The sequence below is a fragment of the Hylaeus volcanicus genome, chromosome 5 (genome assembly GCF_026283585.1).
Source record: "Hylaeus volcanicus isolate JK05 chromosome 5, UHH_iyHylVolc1.0_haploid, whole genome shotgun sequence".
NCBI classification, from domain to species: Eukaryota; Metazoa; Arthropoda; class Insecta; order Hymenoptera; family Colletidae; genus Hylaeus; species Hylaeus volcanicus.
Genome location: NC_071980.1, coordinates 24,487,034 through 24,514,013, shown reverse-complemented (window position 1 = coordinate 24,514,013; position 26,980 = coordinate 24,487,034). Strand labels below are relative to the sequence as shown.

At 39.7% G+C, this 26,980-nt stretch overlaps 1 protein-coding gene across 2 annotated transcripts; it reads right to left on the bottom strand.

Moving 5' to 3' along the window:
- Positions 1-1,108: 1,108 nt before the first annotated feature.
- Positions 1,109-26,729, bottom strand: LOC128876897 (transcription factor SPT20 homolog). Of its 2 annotated transcripts, XM_054123710.1 has the most exons (3): positions 26,661-26,729; positions 5,986-7,162; positions 1,109-5,901 (listed from the first exon to the last, which is right to left on the bottom strand). In XM_054123710.1, exons 1-3 carry the CDS (start codon positions 26,676-26,678, stop codon positions 5,474-5,476), a joined length of 1,623 nt encoding a protein of 540 aa, XP_053979685.1. In that variant the 5' UTR covers positions 26,679-26,729; the 3' UTR covers positions 1,109-5,473. The 2 variants fall into 2 exon arrangements, with proteins under 2 accessions (XP_053979685.1, XP_053979684.1); XM_054123709.1 differs by having other exon boundaries at positions 1,109-7,162.
- Between the last annotated feature and the right edge of the window lie 251 nt (positions 26,730-26,980).

Genomic DNA, 26,980 nt, shown 5'->3' with positions numbered 1-26,980 from the left:
TCAAAGTGTCAGTCATTGTTTAAGAACTTCATTCATTTATTCGATATTTAAGAATAATCATTAAAAATTATCTTGGAAGTGTAAATCAGTATTAAAAAATTTCGTGATTAATACCCAAGTCCTTTCGAAAGCTACACGCAATAGTTTCGCAGTAACTATCATAAGAGAAACATTTATCACTCGCAGACCGTTGAAGTTTTGTTTCACGTATACATCATTCGATTCGGTTTCGCAATTACACTTGAAAGCGAAGTATAAAAAATGTTATTGTTAGCACGATTCGACTTATATAAAGTTGGGTCGGTATGATTTAATGCTTAATCTATTACCTTTCGTTTTCAACGACTTTCACCAAAGCGTTTACAGGTTACTTTTACAACAAAAGCAAAATTATTTACGATAATGTATAGGTATATGTCCGCCTACGTTCGATTACGGTTTCCTGATTATTGTTTCATATTTCCCATCCGTCTTCGTTTGCGAGATTCATGGAAAGAGTTGGCGCAGGTGTTCCCATAAAGGGATTTAGAACGTATCCATTTCGAATTAACACATAAATATTTTTGTTCTCATAGGAAAGTATAATGCAATAATTTACGATTAAAAATCAAATTTAAAAATCATCGAAACTGGCAAAAACGAACCTACCAAGGTCTTCTTCTATGATTCTTATTTTATAAACCATCTTTTATATTTATAAGTCAATATGAATTAATATTTCATTGTCATATTATATCCATTTGACACTAAATCATTATCGTTTCGATCTATCGATAACCGCTACTTAATCCTATTAGACTGTTCAAGATTATCAATTTCAGGAACGATTCGTATTTAAGCACCATTCCTTATTGGTCGTAGTTGTTACATGCGCTATTTACGAGTAGATCAGTGAAAACGTAGAAATTGAATAACACAGATCTCCTGGTGACGTAATGACGCTTACACATCAGGGACGCTGGCTTCCTTACTTTTCTAATTTCTTTTTACGGAAGCGTCTTCCGCGTGTGCTTAACTACTGTAAAACACGAATAGAAAATAGCGTGCTGTCAGGAGTGAACTCGTTAATGTCCTATTGCTGGAATTACTCGTCTGCGAGTCGAGCGAGGAACGTCATTCCTTTTCTCCACTAAGGGTCTTCTAGTCTAGCATCTATGTAGATCTAGCGAGTGATCGAAATAATTGCAGGTTTTACATACTACTAGTTGAAAAATATAAGTAGAAAAATCTATTTTTCTCGTGATACAAAAAAGTCAGGTTCCATTAAAAATTACAAATAATTTTCACGTTTACTAAAAACAATCGTATCGATCATCTTGTAACGTTTTGTTAATTCTTTCAGGAAGAGGAAGCCCAGAATTCATTAAACTCGTTTAAAATCTCCATTGTCAGTTAATAAACGCACAATTGAATTGTAAAACGCTGCGATGGTCACGCAATTGCGCTCGTGCTCGCAAAAAATCGCGGAAGTTGTAAACATTTTTGTTATACTTACGATTCCCTCCCGGGCGCTTTTACTTTCCCTCCTGTACGCCGAGCGATCGTCTAACGAGAGTTGTCGAGGGGTTTTGAAGCAAGAAATAAACAACGCCGAACATATTCATTACAGTATATCTTTCTTCGATCACGGTTACAAATAATACAAAAAAAAAACAACTATAAACGTAAGAAACGTTCTCCTTACCGACATAGTACTGAACGTATAAATCGCTAGGTAGTCGCTAAAATATTAATTCTAACGAAATAGTATGTACAATGTGAGTAGAGAAGCGCATATCGACGCTTCCTTATGGTACCATCGACGAGATAAGTACACCGTTACAATAATCGCAATTCACTGGATTCGCAATTACACGCACCCCTTCCCCTGAACGCCTCTCTTTCCCCGTCTACGTCTGTTGGACGAGAGATTTATTCGCCCGAGGGTTCAAGCTCACTTTTAATAAATAGACTATAAATACGACGAACTTGACAATTATCGACTTGGTGCATTAAAGAAAGCATTCATAAAAGCGTGATTAATACACGGAGAAAATTTATTTGGGTTATGGGCAACGAATAAAATCAATATGTACCAATTCATTCGTGACTGAAATTTATATTGTAGCCTGAGGAATGTATTTCATCTATGAAGATGTTTTTCATTGTCAAAGGACCCTCGACGAGACTGGAAACTTTAAGTTATTATACGTGTATGCTTGGATCGACTCTATCTATTTATATATACGTAATATAAATTTTGATTTGATCACTGTGAAGCGATTTATTCGTACCGTTTACTTGTATTAAATTCTATCGAATATATTTACCATTCGTTGATACAAAATAATTGTCCTCTTTCTCAAGGTGCAAAACTTTAAATTAAAAGGAACACTTGAATATATTCAATTCCACATTTTAAACTCTAATCTCCACGAGTAACAGATAAACAACTGATTACCTTTTATTCGTTAATTGGAACTGTTATCCAGGCACAAATTTTGCCCACGACTGCTCGCAAAGGACCTTTGATTGCTTGTGAAATCACTTGGCGTGATCCCTGGATCCGCGCCTTTCGATTCGCGATCAGGAGCGCGGATTTCCACGGGCACGTGTACCGGAGCACGTAGCTTTCCACAGAATCCGAGTCGTAGGACGCATTAGGTTCGAATCGATTCTCACACTTGCGACAGGGAATGCAAATAGAAAGTTCCGCGAGCTGAATAGAATGTCTCTATGCGCCAGACCACGCCAATGAAAGTACAGCCACTTCCCTTTAGACATTTCCAGACCAATCTCACTTTAAGCGAGCTTGCAAGGTTCGTTGCGATAGGCGATCTCGTTCCCGATTAGGTGACTCGCCAGGGCATCGATTCGTGCTGAATCGAACAAGTTTTCAAATTTTTTTCGAAGTTGTTGCTGAGTACATTCATTTGTTTTACTCTCTTTGTTTTACTGTCAAGTGTTACTATTGTTCAGGACACCATATCACATAAACTAATACTCAACAGCATTGCAAATAATAAATGCAACGTATTCCTAAATAACACATGGCTCCTCAAGACTCAAAATAAATTTTACATCGAAAAAATAAATAAAGAAGTACATAATCTGTCTCAACGATTCCGTCCATCGTGCACCAAAGACCAAAGAAAAATTCCGATCGACTCTCGTGCGTACATCAACTTCAGTTGCGTCTTAATTTAATTATTCGATCAATTACTCGACAAACAGTTGGGCTCTTTCACGGGGAGCTTCTGGGAAACGTGTGATTAATTCTGTTCCCCGTGATTAATCGTCGCGTCATCGTTACGACAGCGAATGTTTATACGGTTCAATCCTACGGTGTTTTGTAATCAAATCAGTCAGGGTACGTGGGCCGGGAGCGTGTTTGCAAAGTTCGCGTGCACACGGTGTATATATTCCACTCGCGGTGCGGAATCTGTGCTGTGTAGCACGTTACCGATGCGATGAGAAATTGCCCATGGTAATATATCTCGTGTACGCGGTTATTGCGTCAGGTCATTGACTTTCACTCGCCGACGCTAATCACCCCCGACGTAAACAATGGAAAAACGCTCTCAAAATTGGTCTCGAGATCGGCGCTACTAATGCCGTTTCGGGCTTCGTGACTGTAATGACAGGTTGCTGGTGGAACTGATACGGTTTTCGAATCGATATCGTCACGGAACGGACGAGAAGTTCCGCGATATTCGGAATTAGAAAGTGGTACTCTCGTCGGTGACATTATTCGAGGTGAATTTGGACAGGTACGACCGGTTAAGATCTTCAGGAAGTTTGGAGACGATCATAATTACAGAGAACGAGTCGAAAGTCCTGTTGCAAAAGTTGCAGGTGTATTGTGCAGCTAGATCGCAAGGAAAGACGTTCAATAATCATGGGTCCTGGTACTATTTTTTTTTTTTTTTGCGAAGCCAACGCCATTTTAAATTACCGCGCGAGTTGTACGCGAGGCCTCGAAATTGAAAGTGGAGTAATTGTGAAAGAACTCTTATAGGTTAAGTGTAATGGCGGTGAAGTTGAGCGTGGCATACGCAACACAGTGTGTGTGTTTGTGTGTGTGTGTGTGTGTGTAGAATTTTTTTATGTAACGTGATGCGGGCATTATTAATTACGAAATCAGTAACAGTTAATTGTGTAAACTCTAGGACAGTGATTTTCAAACATTTTGAGAAATTCACTCTAAAAACGGGAGTTTTTGGTATGTTTACTTTAATTAATTTGCAATAAAAATTGAAGAAAGCTTTTGGTCCATTCAAATGCTTGCGAAACCCTGATGTATCACTTGTTGTGACATATTTAAAAAATTGGTACATTTTTAAATACGATGAGAGAAATATTTAAAATGGTATAAAAGGTACAGGTTCCCATAATGCCATTCCTAATGCCGAAACACACCTGCAAATTTCTAAATAGGATTCTCAATTTACTCTGTCCATAAATTTATTCAAGACTTCGGTGTTATCACAGTAGTAAGCCTGAGTGGTATGTTTCAAAGGTATTCGACAATTTCAGATCGAAAGTATTACGTGCTCAGGTCGATATCGTCAAGGTTGTCATATTTATGCAATTTCCCCGTTGATATTCGTACCACGAGAATTATTTAAACGCAGATGTATCGCGCTCGTTCCTGGACATTTTATTTCATCCGTCCCAGGAGCTCTGTTTAGCAAACTGGTCCGTGTATAATGCATACGAAATCTATCATGCATATGCCATGTAATTATATAGTCCACGAATCGGTTCAAAATAAATGCATTGCAATAATGACACCTGTCCGGAGAAACACGTTAATTTCATCAATGTATATTCCGTTCGAATACCTGGAACACGTTACTCAATATCTCCTAGATACCCCGAGTAACCTATAATTACATCTCATATGCACTAAACACCCTGCAAGAATACCAAAAATCATTTCGTTGAACCATTAAGTCACCTTATCGACTCGACCAATTAGTAATATTAACCCTTCGAGTACCAGAGGAAATTTTCATACAAATCCGAGAAATGTCAGACAATTTTAAACAAAACTGCACGATTATAAACAAACAAATGAGCAGCAGGTACATTGCTTTTGGCCGTTTTTGGAAGCGCATAAAGAACCGATATTGGCACTCAAAGGGTAAATAAACAAGTATAAAACCTCACAGAATGTTTCCTCGACATTCAACGAAATGCTCGACATGTTTAACCGTTTGAGTCGCAGAGGAATTTATTGAAAAGACACTGTCGAAGAATCTCAAACAGCGCGACCGCGTTTTTTCTGAATGAGTACTGGGTTTTCTCGACGTAAAATCTCAACAGTTAAGCAACGGACTGAAACGGTTAAGCAACGGTGCATGCTCAAATACTGAATCCTTGCCGTAGGGGTGCCTCGGCAGTCCTGGGCCCTCGAATAACATAAGAACGTCGCGGCAGGGTATCCCTAAAAATGTCGTACGTCGATCAAAGACTCACGCTTCGATTGGGATCAGTAGCCAGCGGCGCGAAGATAGTGATCGATCTGTCCAGCGGAAAGTGGCGCGCTGGCTGCGTTGGCGGACCTTGCCGGCGCGACGTAGTAGAAGGACTGCGGTTGCGTCTGGGACTCCAACAGCTGAAGCCTGTGGGACTGAGCTTGCTGCTGTTGCTGCTGCTGTTGCTGCTGTTGCTGCTGTTGCTGTTGCTGTTGTTGCTGCTGCTGGCGTCTTTGCTGTTGGGCATAGAGCTGCTGCGACTGTTGGAGCAGTTGAGCCTGCTGCTTCCTGTACAACACTTCCTGGGGCTGGCTGACGGCGCCAGCGGGGGCGGTTTGGGCCGACTGTGCTACCGATTGCTTATAAAGCGGCGACTGACGTTGGGGCTGCTGGGGCTGGAGCTGCTGGAGCTGCTGCAGTCCAAGGTAGGACTGGGGCTGGGCTACGAACGGTTGGAGTTTGTGACTTAGGGTGAAGTCACCCACGGTTTGGGGTAGTGTCTGATATAGTTGGGTATTGTACTGACCGGTGGCGGGATCGTACACCAGCTCCGACTGGTAGATGGGGTCGCTGCCGGCTATCGACGCTTGACTGGCTAATTTAGCTTTGGATGATTGGGGCGTTGGTTGGACGGGCCTGTGACCTACGGTGTTCACGTAACGCTCGAGCTCGGCGGCGAAGTCTAGGTGAGCTGCGCTAGCTAAGGTGGTCGTGCGAAGATTAGGCGAGACGGTGGCCGCCGAGGGACGGGTGTACGCTAACGCTGGACGCTCTGTGCTACTCGGGGAGACGTACTGGGCGGCTACTTGGGCAACGTGGGGCCGGGGAGTGATTGCGACTGATTGCGGCTTCGGGTGACGCGTGACTGGACGACGGGTCGTCGATTCGAGGGCCTGATATGTTGGTGTCGGTTGGGACCGAAGAAGCGGCGACGCTGTGCTCTGGTATTGAGTGGTGGACGAGGCTAGTCTGTAGAAACCAGGGCTAGCGGTGGGCGACGGTTCGTAGAGAGCCGAAGACGGTGTCGCTTGAACGTAGGCTGGCTGTTGGGCAGTTCTGTAACCGCCTTGCCTCAGTTGTGATGGTTTCACGACGTCCTCTTCCCCTAACTCCTGACTGGCGTCGTCGTCCAGTTGATACTGCGTTTGAAAGATCGTCGTTGGGGCTCGGGTTGTGGATTGTTGGTAGCTCGGCCGAACTGGCAGAGGTCGTGGTATCGGTCTAACGGAAGGATAGTTGGCTGGTGCGTTCAGGTCGTCCTCTTCCTGTTTATCGGATAGATCGTCTTCGTCGTCTTTGGGCGCGTTTGGATCGCAAGGATTGCCGGAGACGTAGGTGAATTCCCTTTTGTTGCCGTCGGGATCGACGTATCCGTATTTACCGCGGACCACGCAGTCGGTTCCACGAGTTTCCTCTTTGAACGAACCGTCTGCTGCCTCGTAGCCGAAAGTGAACGATCCGTCGTCGTTGACCTTGTTGTAATTGCGAATGGTTTGGACTGGGGGCGGCTTGGATGGGTGCAGAGCGTCCTTCGAACGGGGCGAAGGAAGGGCACGGGTTCGCGGTTGGTAGAGCGTTGGGTTGTAGTCGTCTTCGGCAGCCTGGCTGTCGTCTTCTTCGTAGTACACCTGCGGCTCGGTTATGCGTGGCCGGAGATCCGCTCGCTTTCCTTCCGTTAGCAGCAGGAAGCATGCTGGGATTACCTGAAAAGAGGATTGATTCGATTAAAATTTGTCAATTTAGCATAGTGATAGGATTGTTTTATTGTTTTCTTTTTTAAATAGTTATGTAATTGTTGAAGCACAATCTGGGTTGTTTGCTTTATTTCAGTCCTACAATTATTCGTACCCTCTATGTTTATTGAAGAACTTTGTCTGAATTAAATGACAGACTCGACGACTTCAAATTAACATAAATAAACCTTGCACAAGTATATATTTATAATGGAAAATTTATTTGGAAACACAATACCTGTCATTTAATTTAGACAAATGTCTTTAATAGAAATAAAGGGTACGAATACTTATGGGACTAACTGTAGATAGAACGAGAAATGTCACTAAATTATAGAACTGTGAATTTATTATTATATCGATGGTAATGATTCATAGAGTGAATTTAGATAAAAGTATTTCAATAATACATTATAGTCTTCTTGAGTGAAAACTAATAGTTGAAAGAAAAGAAAACCAACTACAAATGATGAATAAAAGTGCGTTGGTCAATTGAGACATTGAAAGTCCTCGTAAGGTTAATAAACAAAGCGATGTTCTTTTGGAACTTGGAATTAGAACTTTTATTTTTCTCCAGAGCTAATTCAAAATTGACTTTCATATCCTCGAGCACGAGGATATTTCCATAAACGAACGCGACCTATGAACGTTCAATTTTGTCTTGATTTCTATAATTAGCGACGGTGAAATCCACGTAACAGCAGCTGTCCTGATTACATGCTCCAAGCAATCAGTCTATTTGTATATTCGTCGTTGGTGCATGCCTGAACGTGTAATTACACGTGCATGCGTAATAACGATAAATGTTTGGAGATAGCATGGGAAATAAGTAGAAATAGTCATAATATGTCAGACATGCTGAACTAGCGAACTCTGACGGGTTTTATCGGTTGGATCAAGTGGATCTAGACCTATTAGGATATGAAGCTAATTATTTTTAGAGGTTCCTTTCTCTTTTTAATTGATTTATTTATTCCTTTATTATCATTTACTATTATTTACTGTTAAATGAAAAAATAAGGAAGTTAGCAAGAGAAAATTTTTCCTCTCAGCTTCTGACCAGCATATAAATCGACAAAATCGTCACGAAACTAAAACTTCGTTAGGTTGGTTTCCTCCCTGGTTTTCACGTGCAAAGAGAGAAATGCTTTTATCGCGTCACAGCGAGTTGTAATCCAAATTGCTGGATTGGCGCTAGAATGTTGGCAGACCAGCCCGCTATTCCAGTTTCCATGCACGAAACCGGATCTGCATCTGGGTACGGTTTATAGTCAATAGGAAACAGAAGATGGCGAGGAGAGAGTGGGTTTCGCGGATCGGTGAACTCAAGTACGCGCGAATGGTATGTGCGGCAAAATTCCTTATCGCTCAGTCGAGCCAGGCCTAACGTTGCCAAGCGTTAAAATGAACACCGTGAGCCGGCCAGACCGAGGAAGGAAAGTGTTATGGCAGTGTCGGTGAAATGTTGCGATACACGGACTCACCAGGACCCGATGCAATCTGGTCTATTACGAGGAAAGGTGGTAAAGTATGGTTTTATTATGCAAACAAGTGGAATGGCACTGGATACTCGAGAGTCTCTGTCGTTTTGGTATTCCATTTCGTGTGCTCCACTGTGTCGATGCTAATTTTTGCGCTTTCGTAGGTTTATTTGAGATCCGAAGAAGAGAATTCCTCCGTATTGTCCAGGAACTGCAGACTGGAATCCGTATATTAGGGACTACTAAAATAACTTTATCGAGCTGATCATTTGCACCGACTTTCATTGAGTCGTTACAAACAATGCATAAAATATTCTACAGTTATTGTTGCATGGATGATTTTTTACAACCTCTGACAGGATTTCAGAAAATAAATTCATGTGAAACTTCTTGGGTTTGTTGTGAATATAATTAATACTAAGAATAAAGGTAAAACATAGAATAATATAGACTTAAATTTTTTGTAATAAGTAATCTAAAAGCTTAATAAATGGATTACATAATTGACTATATTTATGTCTAATAATTTAAAAAAAAAAAAATTCGAATGTCTCAATTTTTAAAGTCTGAAATTAGTCAGACTTTTGAGTCTCTTTACTACTGCGTTTACACATTTGTTTAATTTATATTTTAACCTATCGATATTATAACGTTATTGCATTTCATTTTAGTGAATTTCACGTACTAAACATTGTAAAGGGTGACAAAAGATTTTTGTTTATCTTTCTGTGAATCTTGTTACATAAACGTGGAGACCACGAAGTAACAAGTCTGTGGTTTCAAAGTAGCAATTGGCTATCATAACATTAGAAATTACAGTGTTACTATTTCTACTGATCGGTAGAGAGCTGATTAGAGTTCGTAGTATTTCGTGAGAAATCGTTGCTGTAAAACGTGGAATGTTTTGATTTACCGCGCGGCGTATAATAAAAAAAAACTGAAATTCAGGGAACTGGATTATGATTTGTAAATCATGGTGCTCGACGTAATGTGAGAACAGAAATGTGATAAATATACCCAGTGAGCATTAAAAATGGGATGGATTATGCAATTGGTTTCATTCACTCGAAGTCCTGTAAAGTAGGGTTCTTGCAAATTGCAATTAAATTGTATCCTGATATTGAAACGGCCGTCTCACAGTGGACACTACTAAAGTGGACACGTAATTTGGGAATGTACTCTTTTTTTTATTGTTATAAACATACCGCTTATCTTATTTAAAAAAATATTACAAATATATTACTCGAATTGTCGTGATTATTCACTTGGTATCGATTTCTTTGTAGTATATAGTGTAAGAGATATTTATTAATGAAGATTCCCTAATTGAAGCAAGCTTTAGCTAACTGAAAAAAATAAAAGAACAATTCTTATCTAAAAATCTGAAACGCCATAGTCCATGTCTCAAAAGAAGATGTCATTGAACATTTTTCAAAACCACTGGAATAACTTTTAAAGAAAGAAGAAATATCAACACTAACAATCATCACAAACCAAGAAAGCTTACGAAACATGGAATCCCAGGACGCCAGAACAAGTTCTACCGCGACCTTGCCAAGAGAATTAATTCCGCAATACGCTCGTCTCCTCTATCATCGCCGACGTTTCTGCATTCTCATTTCCACGTCGTCTGCCGATACCGTTCGCGTTTCCTTGTAATACTTTTCCACCGTCGTTGATTCATCTTCGTCGGCAGGTTTTCCTATTATGATCGCGGTTTCCCATGCCCGTCGGGCTGACCGTATGTCCTTACGACAAGACGCGGTCCCGACTTCCGGTAGAGCGACACGGTGGGAACCGCCCCGGCGCACACGTGTTACGTAATTCCTCTACTACTCGGTTGACCCGAATACGGGGCGAGGCAGGATCATGGCGGCGTGCTTACCGTGAGAGATTCAGATTCAGAGCGTCGTAGCTCGCCGCTGGTTCGCCACGCCGTCGCTTCTGGATCTCCTTGAACCGCGCCGAGAGCAAAATGCTCGCACAAAAGACGCCAGGCGCGCACCACGCCTCGCGACGACCCACAGGAAACGCTTCGACTGTCACTTTTAACGTTCGTTCACAGCACGCGAAACGGATTACACGGCGATCATGGAGGCTCACCCACAGATCCTGTTAGCACGCCGTTTCCCAACCCTTTTTGGGATCGTGCCTCACCTCGACAACTCGGGGAGTCCGATGGCCCTCTGATTTAACTGTTGACTGAGTTCTAGAAGAGCGGAGTATGGATTGGTATGTGGATGGAAGATGAGGAAAACTTTTTTTGGATCATACCCCACATCGACAGGTCAAAGAGTCTGATAATCCTCTGGTCTAACAATTATCTACGTTCTGGAAGAGTAGGGTATCAATTGGTACATGGATGGAAGGTGAGGAAAACGTTTTTATTATTGATCATGTCCCAACTCAACGCCTCGAAGAAAGATGCCCTTTCCCTCTAGTCTTTCTAAAATCGTAATGCGCAGGTGGTACGCACAATAATTAAACTATTGAGGTATTTTATAGAAAGTTTCCTGTAGTTTATAAACAAATTTTTGTCTACTTTCATTCAATCAATTTTTTGAACCTCTCATAGAACAATCAATCAATGGTTTTGTATATCGGAATCTAAGTAAGAAACCGTTTCTTATTTCATGGTTTAACATATGGACGGTACTTGGCAAGAAAATTAAAGATTCGCTGCGGTACTCCGGCATACTATATTTCCACGGCGAACAGGATTGTACTGGTCACGGCGATTATTATATAAACCATACTTCTATGAACTCAATTCCTTCGATCAAACTACCGCACGTTCGTCGACTTACAGGAAACTGCCATTTCAACTATCACTTTCAACGGTTATGTACACACTGCGACACCAATAACAGGACTTCCGTTGCTTGTAATTCTCCTCAACCTTCATTATTTTTCTTTGACGGCCCCTACTTTGGGAGGCCATTCTGATTTCTCAGTTCAAAAAAAGAAAAAATCGATTCTTTCGTTGTGCAATTTCTTTATATAAATTCCTAAATTCTTCGAAGTTCCAAACTGGAGCGCTTCCTTAATATATATTTCATTGTTCCGTCTACGCAAATTATTTTCAGTGCCCGCGAATACCCTTTCCCCATCGCACCACGCATTCGCATCGTTGCACACCACTTTCCTCGGTTACGTCGTCGCGTACTCGGCTTCTTTGGACGCTCTAACGTCCTTAAGCGGACCGAGAGAACGCGCGAAGCTCGGCGATCATTTTTCATGTTTAATGCATGTCTGTATATTACTCGGACGTGTAACACGGATTCCATCTGTCTACGTGGTTCTATCGAGTTTCCGATACGCGGGAACGTAACCGCGTATAAAATTACGCGACGTCTTGTTTTGGTATGCCACCACGGTATGTAGAACCGGGGTGGAACCGACGCAAGAGAAAATTCTTGCATAAAACCGAACACGCCTTCGGGTGTCGGCAGAAAGCGATTTAATTACTGCCTTCGGTGCCTGGGCATACCAGGAAGGTTACGTTTGCGAGATGGTAGATTCGATGGGAAGCAGTTCCTATGCTCGTTAGTGTGTTTCGTCTTTGTAGATAGAAGATAGATAGAAGATAGATAGATTTTTAGATAGACTTTTGTATGTGTAATGAATATGAATGTTAGTAATGGGGCTCTAGGGATTTGTTTTTTAATCAAACGCAGATGGTATCGAGTATATATTTGGATTACTAAAATTAACTGACTGTGAATACTTCAGTGTTCACGTTATTATCGATTAAAATTAACCTTCCGTTGCTAGTTTGACTCATTGAGTTTATATGCTCCGTAAATCTATTAAAATAGACAATTTAGAGGTTCAGCTCTTCCCCATATATATTGAATAATATTCAAACAATGTTACTATACGTATAAGACGAATTCAGTACCATTGTATCATGTATTATTTTAATAATACAATTTATGTTTGAGGTGCAACCTGTTGTGTCAAGCGATTCGCGTTTAGTGTAAACAGAAAGGCAAGCGCTGAAAGGAGTTACGGACCGTACTGGTCAGACTGTTCAGTCAACCTTCGTAAGGCCGCAAAAATTACTCGAGGCTGTCCACATTCTATTTGCTCGTGGTCCCACATTCCTCTTAATTCAGAACTCAGATTCCATTTTCTACGATACGTGTATGAAGCAGAATTTAATTGATAGTCAAAAGTATGCTAACCGAATCCCAAAGACGTTAAATAGTGATGAGTCTTTCTTAAGAAAACCAGAATTTCTTCAAAATAATAATCGAATAAAATATATCGAAGTTGAGTTACATTGACAATAATCATCTAATTACTTATTTCTCTAAGTGTATATCATAATGTGTGTATAATGTGACAATTGGTAATCTCATAATTTCTTTGCGGTGGTGCAAGACATTATTTTCTTGCGAAGTCATTTCAAAAATTTTCCGTGGGAACAGCTCCGAGTTCGTTCATAATGATCCCAATACCTTTATGTCGACTGACTTGGCCAAAAGTTCCTGTAGAGATCATACGTTCAAGCACCCATTGAATTTCTATATGGCGTTACTCGTATTTGCATATCATAGGTCAAGAAATGACTCCGACGCAACCGAAACGTTGGCATTGTGCACACGGACTGTAACATAGCACGAGGGACCTACTTCAGTTAAGACGTTTATATAATCGTGTGCTTTACTTGACCTTGCACCTAAGTTATAGCTATTTTGGTGTTTCGATAATTGATCCTCTCAAAAGTCAAATTGGTGAACCATACATCTTGAAAATGTGTTGATTTTAGCAAAAAGTAAATATAATTTGTTTAAATTTCAATATTCAAACACCTAGCTTATGCACAATATACTGTTGAACCAATTAAAGTCCTTACAGTATAAAAATAATCCTAATTTAATCAAATGATGACTACTTCTATACAAGATATAGTATTATGCACCTATACACCTCTATAAAATTCCTGATTGAATTAAACAAAAATAAAAGTGTCTTCCATCCTTAACGAAACCTGATCAAATGTTTCATCATCGAATCGACCCAGTCCTAATCGCAGGATATATCGATGATCGAGGACAGATCTAGGAGAGTATCATGGATGGTATCGTATCCCGAAGCCTTCAAACGGGATCAGATTGTGTGTCAACGATAACATCGGTCGTCGTCGGTCGTTGGAATATTCGAGACGTCTTTGGCACACGTTTCGTCCTTGAGACTCGGAGGTGCGTTGTCACGGAACTTTCGAACGATACCGTATGCATCATGTTCGCCGAGCGTGCGTCGATTAATTTCCAACTGAACCGTGATAAAATACGGCGATTCCTTCATCGCTTTGATTGTCCTGGACGGCGTGTTCCCCGCTGACGAAACAGTGGGTGTCGACGGAGAATGATCGTTTCGTAACGATGTGTCAGCGAAAAAAAAGATCGAAGGTCCCTTTGGAAGGATCTAGAGAACCATCGGGGAACGGATCTCCGTCGATTTGTGAGTCGATGGAACGATGGTTAGTCGAACAAAAAAGAACGATTTAGAAACCCTGAACGCCTTGAGCATTGCGTATCGAAAATGTGGATCTGGTCGTGACTTGATGCCCTGGGACGTGTACAGCGTAACGTTTAATTGATGAAGAAATCTTCGATACACTCGATTTACAATAACGCCATGAATTCACACTTCGTTACGCGCTCCGCTGCATCAAGAACACTTTTTACACACAACAGAAAGGTCCTGCATAAGTAGCATAAAGGTCGCAGGAAAGAAAATGCAAATGAAAGAAACGTCTGTAATCGCTCTATTTAACAAAGTCCTACATCATGTTACGTATTTATGTTGGCCATTATTTAATCGTAAGTTCTTTCGTTTGGTTAGCCCAGTTTATTCGGTATGATTGGTGCGATGTTGAAAACATTGATGCGAATGAATATTAATTACGTTCAAATTCTCCAATTTGTCTCTTTAGTCGTCTCTTCAATTTGTCCATTACACTATTGAGCCCCTCTAAATGTCCCTGATACAGTTTCGTTGCGAAACGAGGGATAATTGGTACCCATTAGGTTAGCGAAGAACGAAACCAAGTAGCCCAAGGAAGGACCACTTTTTATCCTCGCTTATTATCGAGCCAATCATCGAACGGGGGTTCGATTATAAAGTCGTAGGAAATCAGAAGAGCTCGCAACTGCGTCATTATTCTCGGCGGTAGAGCATTCCGGCCTCTCCCTCCCCCCCCGACAGCCTGGCCCACTGAAAGCGTGTACAAGTCTAATGACTCTCCATCTGGTCTGGAAAATCGTGACGCCGAGGCAGGGCCCCGTAATCAGCGTTAGAGCATGCCAGTCACATACAGTGAGAGGCACGGGATACATTCGGTGCGATCCAGTTGGAAGCAATCGGCCCCGGTCTACCACGCCTTGTCTAAGCCCTCTAGCACTGGCTTCCCAGAGAAAGGAAGAACAACACCACCGTGTAAACCTGTCCGATTTTAAAATACTCGTACGAAAGTAAACGTTATTGCCTTGGTCGTATGGCTGAACGCAGACGGTTTGCACGTTTCCATCGCGTCTAGGTACCGTTTGTCTGCCAACGAAACGGGACAAAATTATATGAACAGACGAGATCGTTGAGATCTCGTCGAGGGGAATTTAATTTACTGCGGACGTCTTACGACAGCGGTTTCAGACGAACGTTTTCAGATTTTCTCGATGAATTTAGATTTAGGATTTGGAAATTTCAGCGACGAGTGAATTTAAATTGTTTAGAGTAGATGTACGTTGTTATGTATGTGATAATTAACGACAGCGGTTTCAGACGAATGTTTTCAGATTTTCTCGATGAATTTAGATTTAGGATTTGGAAATTTCAGTGACGAGTGAATTTAAATTGTTCAGAGTAGATGTACGTTGTTATGTATGTGATAATTAACGACAGTGGTTTCAGAGGAACGTTTTCAGATTTTCTCGATGAATTTAGATTTAGGATTTGGAAATTTCAGCGACGAGTGAATTTAAATCGTTTAGAGTAGATGTACGTTGTTATGTATGTGCGCAGAAATTCTTGTATTTTAATTTAAAAAATGTTTAATTTTTGTCGATGAATTTAGATTTAGAGAATTTAAATTTTCCTTCTCAGGGAATCATAAACATTATATTTTTGTTCATGCTTTAACAGTAGTTTGGATCTAATAATGAGAGTGTCTCTGAAGTATAATAGAAGTTTCAATTCATATTTATCTAGAAGAACCTAAGGAAATAAAGCGAATACCTGCGTTCAAGTATGGTTAAAACTCTTGTGACGTGGATTTGACGAAGTTGCCTTTCCCGAAGAATGAAAAGCCTTGAATCTTATCTTCTAACGATACCTGTCACGTGTAAAGGCGTTTTAATCGTGGGAAAGTTTCAGATCTAGAATTTTGCAAATTACCGTTAACTTCTGTGTGAAATTTATGACGCAAGACTTACAGACAGAATAATAGCTTGGAATAGTTGTACTATCTAGACTTCGGGCACACTATATGAACAGAGAAAGAAGGAGTAATGTTGGTTTGATCGAGCCGCTCTGGACTATTCTGTCGAAAGTAAAAGTAAGCTTGTTGTTCTGAAGAAGGCGGTAGCTGGAAGCACTGCTCCTATTTGCTACGATTGGTTCAATTTATTTCCATTGCACATTCCATCTAGGAAACCAAGCCTAATGTTGTTTGAAATGTTCTGTCTCTCTTTCTCCTGTTGCTGGTGATACAATTCATTCCCAATTTACTTGTAATCTTTGAGTTATCAAAAGCAAAACAATAAAAACCTTAAAAACTCTAAAAACTTTAAATTAGACATCAAAAGGTAGCGTAAAATTACGCAACGACGCACTCGACAAGCTCGTTCAATCTAAAATCCTTCAACGCAATGCATCACGAACAAATGTTTACCGAATGCTAACTAAACTAATCAGCAGCGATCGACGTTTCACTGAGCATATAAGCACCAGAACGAGATTTGACCACGTTATTGTGAGATGTTAATCGTTCACGAGTGTTTCTTTCGCGATGAAGATTTCCTGGATCGATCTTATCGCGATAATTGCACGCATCAGTTCGTAAATGGCAGGTCGGCGGTAACGTGCTGCACGATACCAACCAACGATCACTTTCACGGTGAAGGTAAGCCGTCGCATTTAGAGAGAAAAAAAAGAATCGCGGTGCCGGTAACTGGTTACATTTTCAGAATAGCACGGACTGGACTACCGGTCACGTATGCGTGCCCATGGCCCATACCTGATCCAGATACAGCCCGGAGTGGCTCGCGTTCGATTAGATCTCGTTGCAACGGAGGAAGTAGTTAAAATGTCTCGAGCGGACTTTCCTAGATCGTATTTCCGTAGCGGAAGCTGAGCAGGATCGATGACTCGACGCAGATTAATTTGCCCGGCCGTGGACTTTAATTAACCGACCGACGTAACGAACGACCCTTTCGTTGGGTTCTGACGTCGTTAAACGTGGCGCAACTCGTGCCGATTTACGCAAAGGAAGCATTAGGAGAAAATTAGAATGGAAATTTCTGTCAGAGGTAATCGTCAGAGTGAAGGAGGGCACGCGTGAGTACGAAGAATGGAGAGGCAGTTTAACGAAAGGCACGTGGGGTTCTTTTTGTAGATTTTAGTGCGATGAACATCAGCCGATGGCATTTGAAATTAGCGGAGTGGAAGAAGAAGACCTGGTACTTGGGAAGTAAGTAGGAGTAGCTTTGTTGAGATTTATTTACTGTTTTTCTACTTCATCTCATCGATACAAAATTAAACACTCGCTAGTTAGAAAAGAATCCATATCCTTCAACAACAGTAAAAGAAATGAATGCATATTCAGTCACTGTTCACTGAGTTTCCTCTCCTCTATTCAGAATGCAGTGAATCACAGAACGAGAGTCATATATGCAAATAAAGTAAAGATTGAAATGCCGACACGAAGAGTAACGATTTCCTGTGGTGTTAAGAAAAGTATCGAGTTACGGTAACGTTACTTCTGTGTACTGCTTGAAATGCTGAAACACGTAATAATGAAATGATAAGGGAGCGGTTAAGATAATTTAGTACCGTTCCGATGCGATTATAATAATTATTATAGTGTAGAGACTGAGGCCTACGTGAGTCAAGGATTCGTCTCAAGGTCCCGCCCGAAAGATTTACTTTCAGTATACCTTGGTGGTGCTTTGATTAATATGATTTCATATTTGGGTCAGACGTTTACTTTCCTTCAGTCACATGGTGGTCACGTAAAAATAAAGCGATATATCATTCCATCATAACGAGACCACTCTGCTTTGCAAACTTTCTTGAACGAGGTCTTTTGAAACGATCAAACGAAACAAGCACAAGAAGAACTCGCAGAAATTTATCTCAAATGGATAGAAATGGGTGCCACGAAATCTTTTTTCAAAGAGCAATTTTAGAACAGTAAAAGTATCACATTTTTAGAATTTTTCTATAGCCTCAAAGTCTTAAAAACTTGCTAGCTTTTATCAGAATTCGTAAAAATATCACGGCTGCGAGTATTTCACACGCAAGTGCCAATTATATTGTCTATATCGAAGCCAGCGAGAGTGAGAAGTTTCAAGTTTCGTTGAAAGTGAAGCCAAACGATGAGTCCATCATTGTTATGCGCCGCTGTCGTGTGAAATACAGGTGTACCGTACGTGCCTACTATGAAAATGAAAATCCTGGATAATTGTACAGTACACAGGCCTTGGCAGGATGACGATACAAACCATAGTGACGTGAACAGAGCAAGTTTAAAAAGGTACACTCTCACAAGCAAATAAAGCAGATGCAAAGCAGCCATGGTCCTCGGACTAATAATAATTCGAAGTGTATAGTGGATGATATCTAGTTTCAATTACTCTGTAAAGTAGTGTTATTATTAAACTGCGGATCTTTATGCAAAATAAAATCTTCACGAACATGCCTACAAAAATTCAACCAAAATATGAATTTATTTTATTCTGCAAATATTATAATATGAACTTTACTTTCGATCTTTTTTATATTCTTGCATATTGTTTGCATTTTATAGTTTCTTGCACATTCAATTTTTTTATAAATGCATAAAGATCCGCAGTCTAGTTATTATAATATACACTAGTGTAATTTGCACTATCCTGTAACCTTCACGTTATTCTTTCAAGATTCTTTCAGTACGTATTTCCATTATTCACTTTCTTCGTTTACATTGTAACTTCTTCAGGGATAGAAGAATAATTTCCCTAAACAGAGCCCCGCAAGTGGCTCGAACGTTGAAATGACAGCCGAACTCCGTTGCTTTCTTTCACCCAACCATAATTTGGCATTCAATGTGCCGTTGAACAGATCCAAAGAGCCCAGCGAAGCCAGCGACAGGTGCGTTTCTTAAGATCCCCGGCCAGCCAGTTAGGCGTGCGCGCGAAAGAGGATGCGAGATGACACACGACGTCGTCCCGTTTCCCGGCGATATGTATCCGCCGGAAGCGTGAAAGATGTGAAAGGTTGCGCGAAACGCGCGCCTATGAATGCTGGCAGCGGTGATTGTTCCGTCGCCGTAAGGTCGGGACAGATATTTGAAAGTGTAAAGAGCGAAACGTTCCCGTTGAGAAAACCGGGGCCCAGCCAAATGCACGGGAAAAACCGTATAGAGTCTAAATATGGTTTCGCATAGAGCAGCGAGAGCGAACGTGACTCATTTCGTATGGGCGTCGAGACCGCGACCATTGGTATGCAGGACCGATATGCCCTTGTCTTATGAACGTAGCCGTTGGTATTCTTGCGCTAGCTTTTTCCTGCGTTTGGCCGTTGGAAAGCGACCAGCGACTTGAAAATTGCGATGAGCTATTGTCGATCGCGTCTGGCCTCGCCACGGACTCGGTTCAATGGACGCTCCGCTGCCGTTTGAATATTACACAATGAAATTAGTCCGAGGACTGTGGCTACTTTGAATCTGCTTTCTTTGCTTGTGAGAGGGTAAGTACCTTTGGAAAGTGAGGATTTGACGTGTTATTTTAACGTTTGAGGCACTTGCTAGCTCTGTTTAGGATATTAATTGAAAACGTGTCGCATTATAGAGCATGAAGAAATGTTAGGAGCTTCTTCTTCTTATGAAGACGTGTTTAAATGAATCGATTTGAGGTAAAAGCACTAGTAAGAGGCACCTTCAAATCTTTCCTCTTCTAACAATAAGAAAATTACAATACTACACTCTAGAGCAATTGTATTCTAAACTCGCTGCTCTACCAAGATTTTCATCCCAAACAGTAAAAATCCTTATCCTTGAAGAAGTTACAATTTAAACGAAGAAAGTGAATAACGGAAATACGTAGTGAAAAAATCTTCCAAGAACAATGTAAACACTGAACTCTTCGAATGTTCAATTTCCAGAATAAATCTGAAGTGTCTCTCCTTTAAAGTTTCTCTCCTTTTTTTCGACAATATTACTTTCGACTTCGTACAATCAATGCCTAAATATCAAAAACCTTAAGTTCACACATATACAGTAAAAAATAATATAAACACCTCACGAACCATATCATAATAAAATTCACTCGCAGCTCGAACATAGAAGGAAATAAGTATGCACCAGCGGCTCTTATCGCTCAATCATCGCTCGACTCGTTTCCATGATTGTTCGACGTATACTCGCGAACACGATGGAATAATTGGTGAAAAAGTTTCTATTCAGCGTCGATTAAGGAAGCATAGGAAAATTAGATACCGCGCTGCTGCATCGGTGCGCTGCGAACCAACGATGCATGACCACGTTTAACCCTTGCCTCGCATTTTCACTCTTGCCCGTTTCTTTCACAGATTCCCACACTTCATTTTGCATTTCGTTTCTCACATTTCACCGCCGCAGACACGTCGAAAAATTTCTCGTGCCTCGGGAGCACGGCGTCAGCAGTCGTTGCACCGGCAGCTAGCGATGCGTATCTCTGTGCAAGCGAAAAAAAATTCATAGCCGAGGCGTTGAAAGAGAAACTGTCGCTTCTCTTGTGTATGCTGAAGAAATCGTCGACAGGCATGACAGGAAGCTTTATATCGGCGATCGTTGAACGTTATCTGTCGAAGCAGTGACTGCAGGGTTTGTTTGGTTGTTCAGAGCAAAAACTGAAGTCATTCATGCTTCACCGAACGTGAAGTTTACTGGGACGTTTTTGACCTTTTAATTTAACTTCTTCTTCGGTGAAAATCTATATGGTCTTTTTTGATAATTGCAGACAAAAGATGAAGAAAATGTGAGCGAGTAGAAACTTAATTTGAGGAAATACTTTAATGATTTCTTTGGTGAAAATTGAAGTATAAGATCGTAAAAAATATTTGTTGGAATCCAGATAAGAGAACTGACAGGAAATCGAAGTACTTTCTTGTATGATTTATCGAGAATTTATACTTTCTACCGTTCATGTTTCAAAATTTCATCGAATATCGAAAATTGAAAAATTGTTTTTTTTAAGTAGAAACCTTCAAATAAAATCACAAGGTACAAATTTGTGTAGATCTAGAATTCAGAAGAATAGAATGGTACTTTCTCATCTTTCTCAGAAACGTAAAAAAAAACTCATAAATATAATTTTCTAATTAACCGTCTCAACTACTATACAAAAATGTACGTCCACCTGAAAACGTATACGTTTGGATGCAGAGGTCCAATAATAAATCATCTTCGAAGATTATCTACCATGGAGAAGTAAAGAAAATACTAGCTATTAATATTTCACGTAATGATTGGTGCCAACGAAATTACGAAAGCACCTGGTAGTCGTAGTTCATCGAACGTCTAATTAAGCCGCAAGATTATTCGGAGGTGAGACGCAAGACTGAGAAAGTCTGCGTTAGACTGTTAATTAGGGGGATTTGTTATCGTCATAGGTTTTCTGATGAATACGCCACGCTGTAATGAACCGAAGTTCTTGCGAGGTGCGTTACTTCTCGTAGAGAACGCGGTTCTTCCTGAGCTGAACTATTTTCGCTCTCACTTTTTCAGCGGCACGGCTGTCTAATGAGCCCGTTCCTGCGAAGGCGTGCAGAAACGGGAAAGTCAGCGCTAAAACCCCGTTTACTGGAAACTGTTACCGTACCGTTTCGCGTTACGCCAATTTCCTAAAGCAGCGGTTCTGTACCTTTTTAAGCCCACGGTTCGGTTTACCGCGCCGATGGAAAATTAATGGCACGCCTGCCAATTTTGGTACGCGATTAGTTTTGATACGTTCAACAATCAAGTACGTTGATACGTACTTTTTACTGAATTTTTGTCTCGTTCGATCTCTTTTTAGATCGATTTCTTTTTCTCTTATTACTATTGATGGATGTATATTTCAATGCTAGCATTTCGGTGCTGAAAGTTTTGAGCAGTTAATTTTGGTACTTTTAGAAGAGGCTGATTAATGGCACGTTTGAAAATGTTGGCACTGAGTAAGATTTCACTGATACCTTAAACATTTTGTACTCAATTTTTATTTTATTCCATTTACTTATTTATTTACAATGAAGTAAAATATTGTTGAGTGACAAACTCAAATGGGGCTAATTAATAGCATGCTTAGAAATTTTTTTATCTACCAAGATTTTACGAGTACTTTACTTGGCTAGATTATGATGAAATTACGCGTGACATTTCAAGCACATTACTGTTGCGTAATCAAAGAATTTAATCATACTTTAATCTAAGGTTAATAAAAACTATTCAAATGACTAGGAAAGTATTCTCAGTGTGTATTATGATCAAATAAAAGGTTTAAATAACAGATTTCTGTTGAAAATGTTTTTACTTGGCCAACACATTCAGTCTAACACATAGCGTAATCCATTGCATGACATTGTACGTATTTTATTTCTTACTTTGAAGAGTAATGACTGCAACGTCAGTTTTCTCTGGTTTCTAACACAGATGTTGCGTTCAATGCTCCGAAACCAAATAGATTTCTTATATAAAACATAATTCAGAGCAAAAGTAGATGTGTTCTCTGGTTTTCAACTAAATTTTTACCTCGAATAATAAAAAATATAGGCAGAACTGCCTATGACGTCGTTTTTGATTCGTGGCAGACGAGTAAATATTATATTTCAACTCGCTTGGACTATCGGTGTCGCGGTAGAGAGTAAGTGTCGATGCTTGATGACTATAACCGAAGAAAGCAACAACGATTTACCCCCGCGTCGTACGTATTAGACTCGCTTTCGCAATTTATTGCTGGTTAGTTTCACCGTCATTGGTTTCTATGAGTCGAATCTAGGTCTCGGCGACGACGCGTTCAAAATCGACTGGTCGTTGTTATGACGGTCACGTTTCTGTCGAACGTGCGATAGGATCCGTTGATTTGTATCGAATAATCGGTGAGGTAGGTTCTAGTCGAGCGACACTTGCAGAAGAATCAAGTTTTTCAGACCAGCAATTGGTATACGATATTTTGAAATGAATATCTTTGTTAATATATTTTTCAGAAAGTATAAACTGATTAATTGATGACTACTTCCATGATATCAAATTAAAGAAATTTCACTTTATACATACTACTTCAGAATTGTTTGTTCAAAATTTAGTTAAAATTGAGAAACCTTTGGTGAAGCATGGTCACCAATTGAACCAGGCATGAAACTGTGAAATGCATTAGAAGCAGGTTGGAATGTATGAAATATTCATATTAACCTGGCATGCCGGTTTCGATTGCGCACCGTCTGCTGTTATTCATGGTTGACTAGACTAAAACGAAAGTGAAAACCATATCGATCCATTTTCACTGTAGAAATCGATTTGTGAATCTAATGTCGTAGTATTTTGAAGACAGGTAGAAAGTACAGCAGCACACAAGGTGTTTCTTCAAACGAGGATCATTCACAAAATTTAACACATACTACACAGATTACTGTCCACAAAACTGTTAATAAAATTATATTCGAAGCTCGCGAAATAATAGGAAATTAATTATTTAGGGTTTTCATTTCCATGAAATTACTACCAATTATTAAAATATTTTTACATTCAAAACGTGACTTTTGAAATTCACACGACCATTTGTAACATGTAAATCACTGTCTCGTTCTGACATTGGTTTACAGCTTTCGTGACTAAGTAACGTTTGACAATGAAGTTCACGACAATGAAATTAAACGTTAGTTTATTACTGTGAAAAGAATGTACGAAATAACGGGTCTCGGTCTAAATTGGTGAAAGCAGCCGTAATAAAACTCGCCGGTCAACCACATTGCTGATCTTTCACCACTTTTATTTTCTTTAACGACGTTTCTAACAACGTCGCATACGTTAGAAATGTACGATAAAAATCGAGTTGCAGGAATAATTGCGATACAGTCAAGGACAAATTACTCGAAATCGCTATGTACCATAATATTTAAATGTTTGCAGCTTTGCGGATTAATCATCCAGTTACTTAGTAAAGATGTAATTAAAATTTACTGGTGTTAACCATAAACTACTCATCAAGTATTCAGAATGAAATAGAACATTCTTTACAATTATGCTACAAGTATTTAGTGTAATGAAGAATCACGAAAGTAGCTCACAAATGGAAACAATTTATCAGTTGCTCAAGTAACCATAAAATGAGAGAAGAACGGAAGAATACTTGTTTTAAGAATAAGTGTTTTAACCGCAGTGAACATTTTGTCTTGCAATTTGTCATACAATTGAAAATGTCACAGGAAGTAACTCAGAATTAGAAATAACGAATAATTCATTTAAAATGGGAATAATTCACAACTCCACAGAATTCATAATTCATTCAAATCAGATATTATTTATCAGTTGATCGGACAATTAGAGAATTCATTGTTATTTACTCGTGCACAGAATACGCGTGCTTCCCTCATGAAAGGAGAAAATTAACCACAAAACGGGAAAAGAATAGAAGAATTGAACTTGAATAATTAATTATTCCTTCACGAATGAACAATCGTCACACAGGAAAAACGGAGAAATAAAAATTTTACTTACGTTTCTTTTACGCAGTTTCGCACAATTAATTGTTCGATCTCACGCGAGAAGATCATAAGTGAAATCCGTAGCGGACGAAAGTTCCCACAGGAATTAAGGGGGAAAGAATGCTTCTCTGACTACATAAAGAAAATGCTTTCGTTATTTACGATTAATTTTCAACGAATGGCGAAGCACCGGCACGTAAGGCGGCACATAAATTGCGACACTTTCGTTGCTCCATATAGGCACATACTTGTTAATCTATAAGGACACGCAGACATGTCAGAAAATGGATAAATGGAACGGAAATTGACCAATATATTTCTTTTCGCTAATAAATAATTAACATCACTTGTGGGACACCATATCTCCACGAACGGCAGTCAAAGAAACTGTCGAATTTTATAAGTACATAAATTAAATAAAAATGATCAATATTTTTCTTTCCACCGATAAATAATTAACGTCACTTATGGATTAACCACCCTTACTTCCAACAGAAATCCAGGAATAAATTTTCTTCGTATTTTAATCATTTTAAACTTCTGTAGAAGTATTGAGAAGAACATTAAATAAGCAGAAGACTGTGTAATTTATTGTAGATTGTACTTTTCCATAAAGGGGATTAAGTTGAAGGTGGAATATAAAGTCTCATGTTATAGGAAATTATTCTTAACGAGTCGTTTTAGCAACGTGTGTACCCACAACAGGATGAAGCCTGTGTACATAGGGGTTTAATGAATTATTGTCTGAATGAATATACGTGGTAACAGAAACTATTGTTCGCTGCACGTTTGCAGCGACTGTGCGAACAATATTCCGTTCAATAAGAATTCTGCACGACTTGGTTACTGTGCGAAGTAAGAAGGTAAATTTATATATTCGAAATTGTTGAATTGCGAATTTAATAATATCGTTCAAGAAGGAGAATCTTCTATTCGTAGAAATAATAATTGATTAGAAATGTTTTTCAAACATTAGGACAGGATGCAAATACCATTTCAATTATAAGAAAAATATAAAATAAGAAGGTAGTTAAACTTCCATCAATTGTCGACATGACGGATAAATACACATACATTTTTAAATATTAATGCTGTCAATTATAATTAAGTACTCTCTGTAAAATAAAAGTTTAGTATCAGTGTTAATTATCTTTCCCCTATTAACAGACGCTGGATTTAATAGAAATTACGATGAGTCTATCTTTAATCTGAAAATGTTACTTAAGGCTATTTGTAAACACACTCACGAACGTCTATCTCTGTAGCATGTATTCCGATCACAGTTCATTGCATAATTTTCAACAGAAACTGACACTTCGAAACCAGCGCGCTATCACTGACCCGGCATTGAAATCACCAACCAGACGACGAGCATAGCAACACGCCTCGAGCGGGTTATACGAAAATTCAGTACGAAGCGACACTAATGTTTCTCCATCACCATCCAACAACTCATAATTCATATCCCCTATCTTAACATTCATCTGGTTAGATGATATCTAAGTCTTTTTCGTCAAAGTTACGAATTCACGTTCGCCTAATAATTTCTTGGGAGGAAAATTTCATATTTATTAATACCTTTACTTCCATTTAAACTATAAATGACCAAGTGCCACTCTTACAGTCAATAAATATCTTTGTTCGTTATCAAGAAATATCAATGTAAGTAGTAATATTCGCGAATATTTATATACGTTAACTTGAGGTGTTGATTTATACTTGAACGAACTTTCGCACCAAATATGAGCCAACAACTATCGATAGATACCACTATAATAATTAAAATCCTAATTCTAATCGATTACAATTATCCATAAAATTTAAAACACACAAAGAAATATTTGTCCAGCCCAAAAGAATAAATCCACTCCTAATAGAAGTTAAGTCAGAGCACTTTCGATGATTACTAGGGGAGTGTTTACCGATATTATTCTAAAGAATCACCGTTACCTTGTCACACTTTAACAAATTCACGATTCAAAGCCCGCCCCATGCAAAAGTCCGTGCAAAAGTCCACGCGAAAAGTTGATCGAGACGAAATTGGATAATGGCTGGCTACGTACCAAAGTTATAATCCTCATGGTGCACGCGTTGCGGATGAGGAGGGTACAAGTAGCCGGGGATCGATCCTCCGTGAGTTTCACTGAGAGAGTGCAGTGGTATAGTACCGAGCTCGGTCCTTTATAACCTATACGAACGGTTTTGCTTATAGTGGGGGCCCCCGTGGATAGTAACTCCGTCCTCTTCGACGGCGTGTAACACCCGTAAATTAGATTCACGGAGGTCGAACGTTGGCATGGCCATTGCCAAACCAGAACGTCGCGGGTCTGACATTGCCAAATTGTATGGGAGTGCGTGAACGTAACTTACATTATTCGAACCC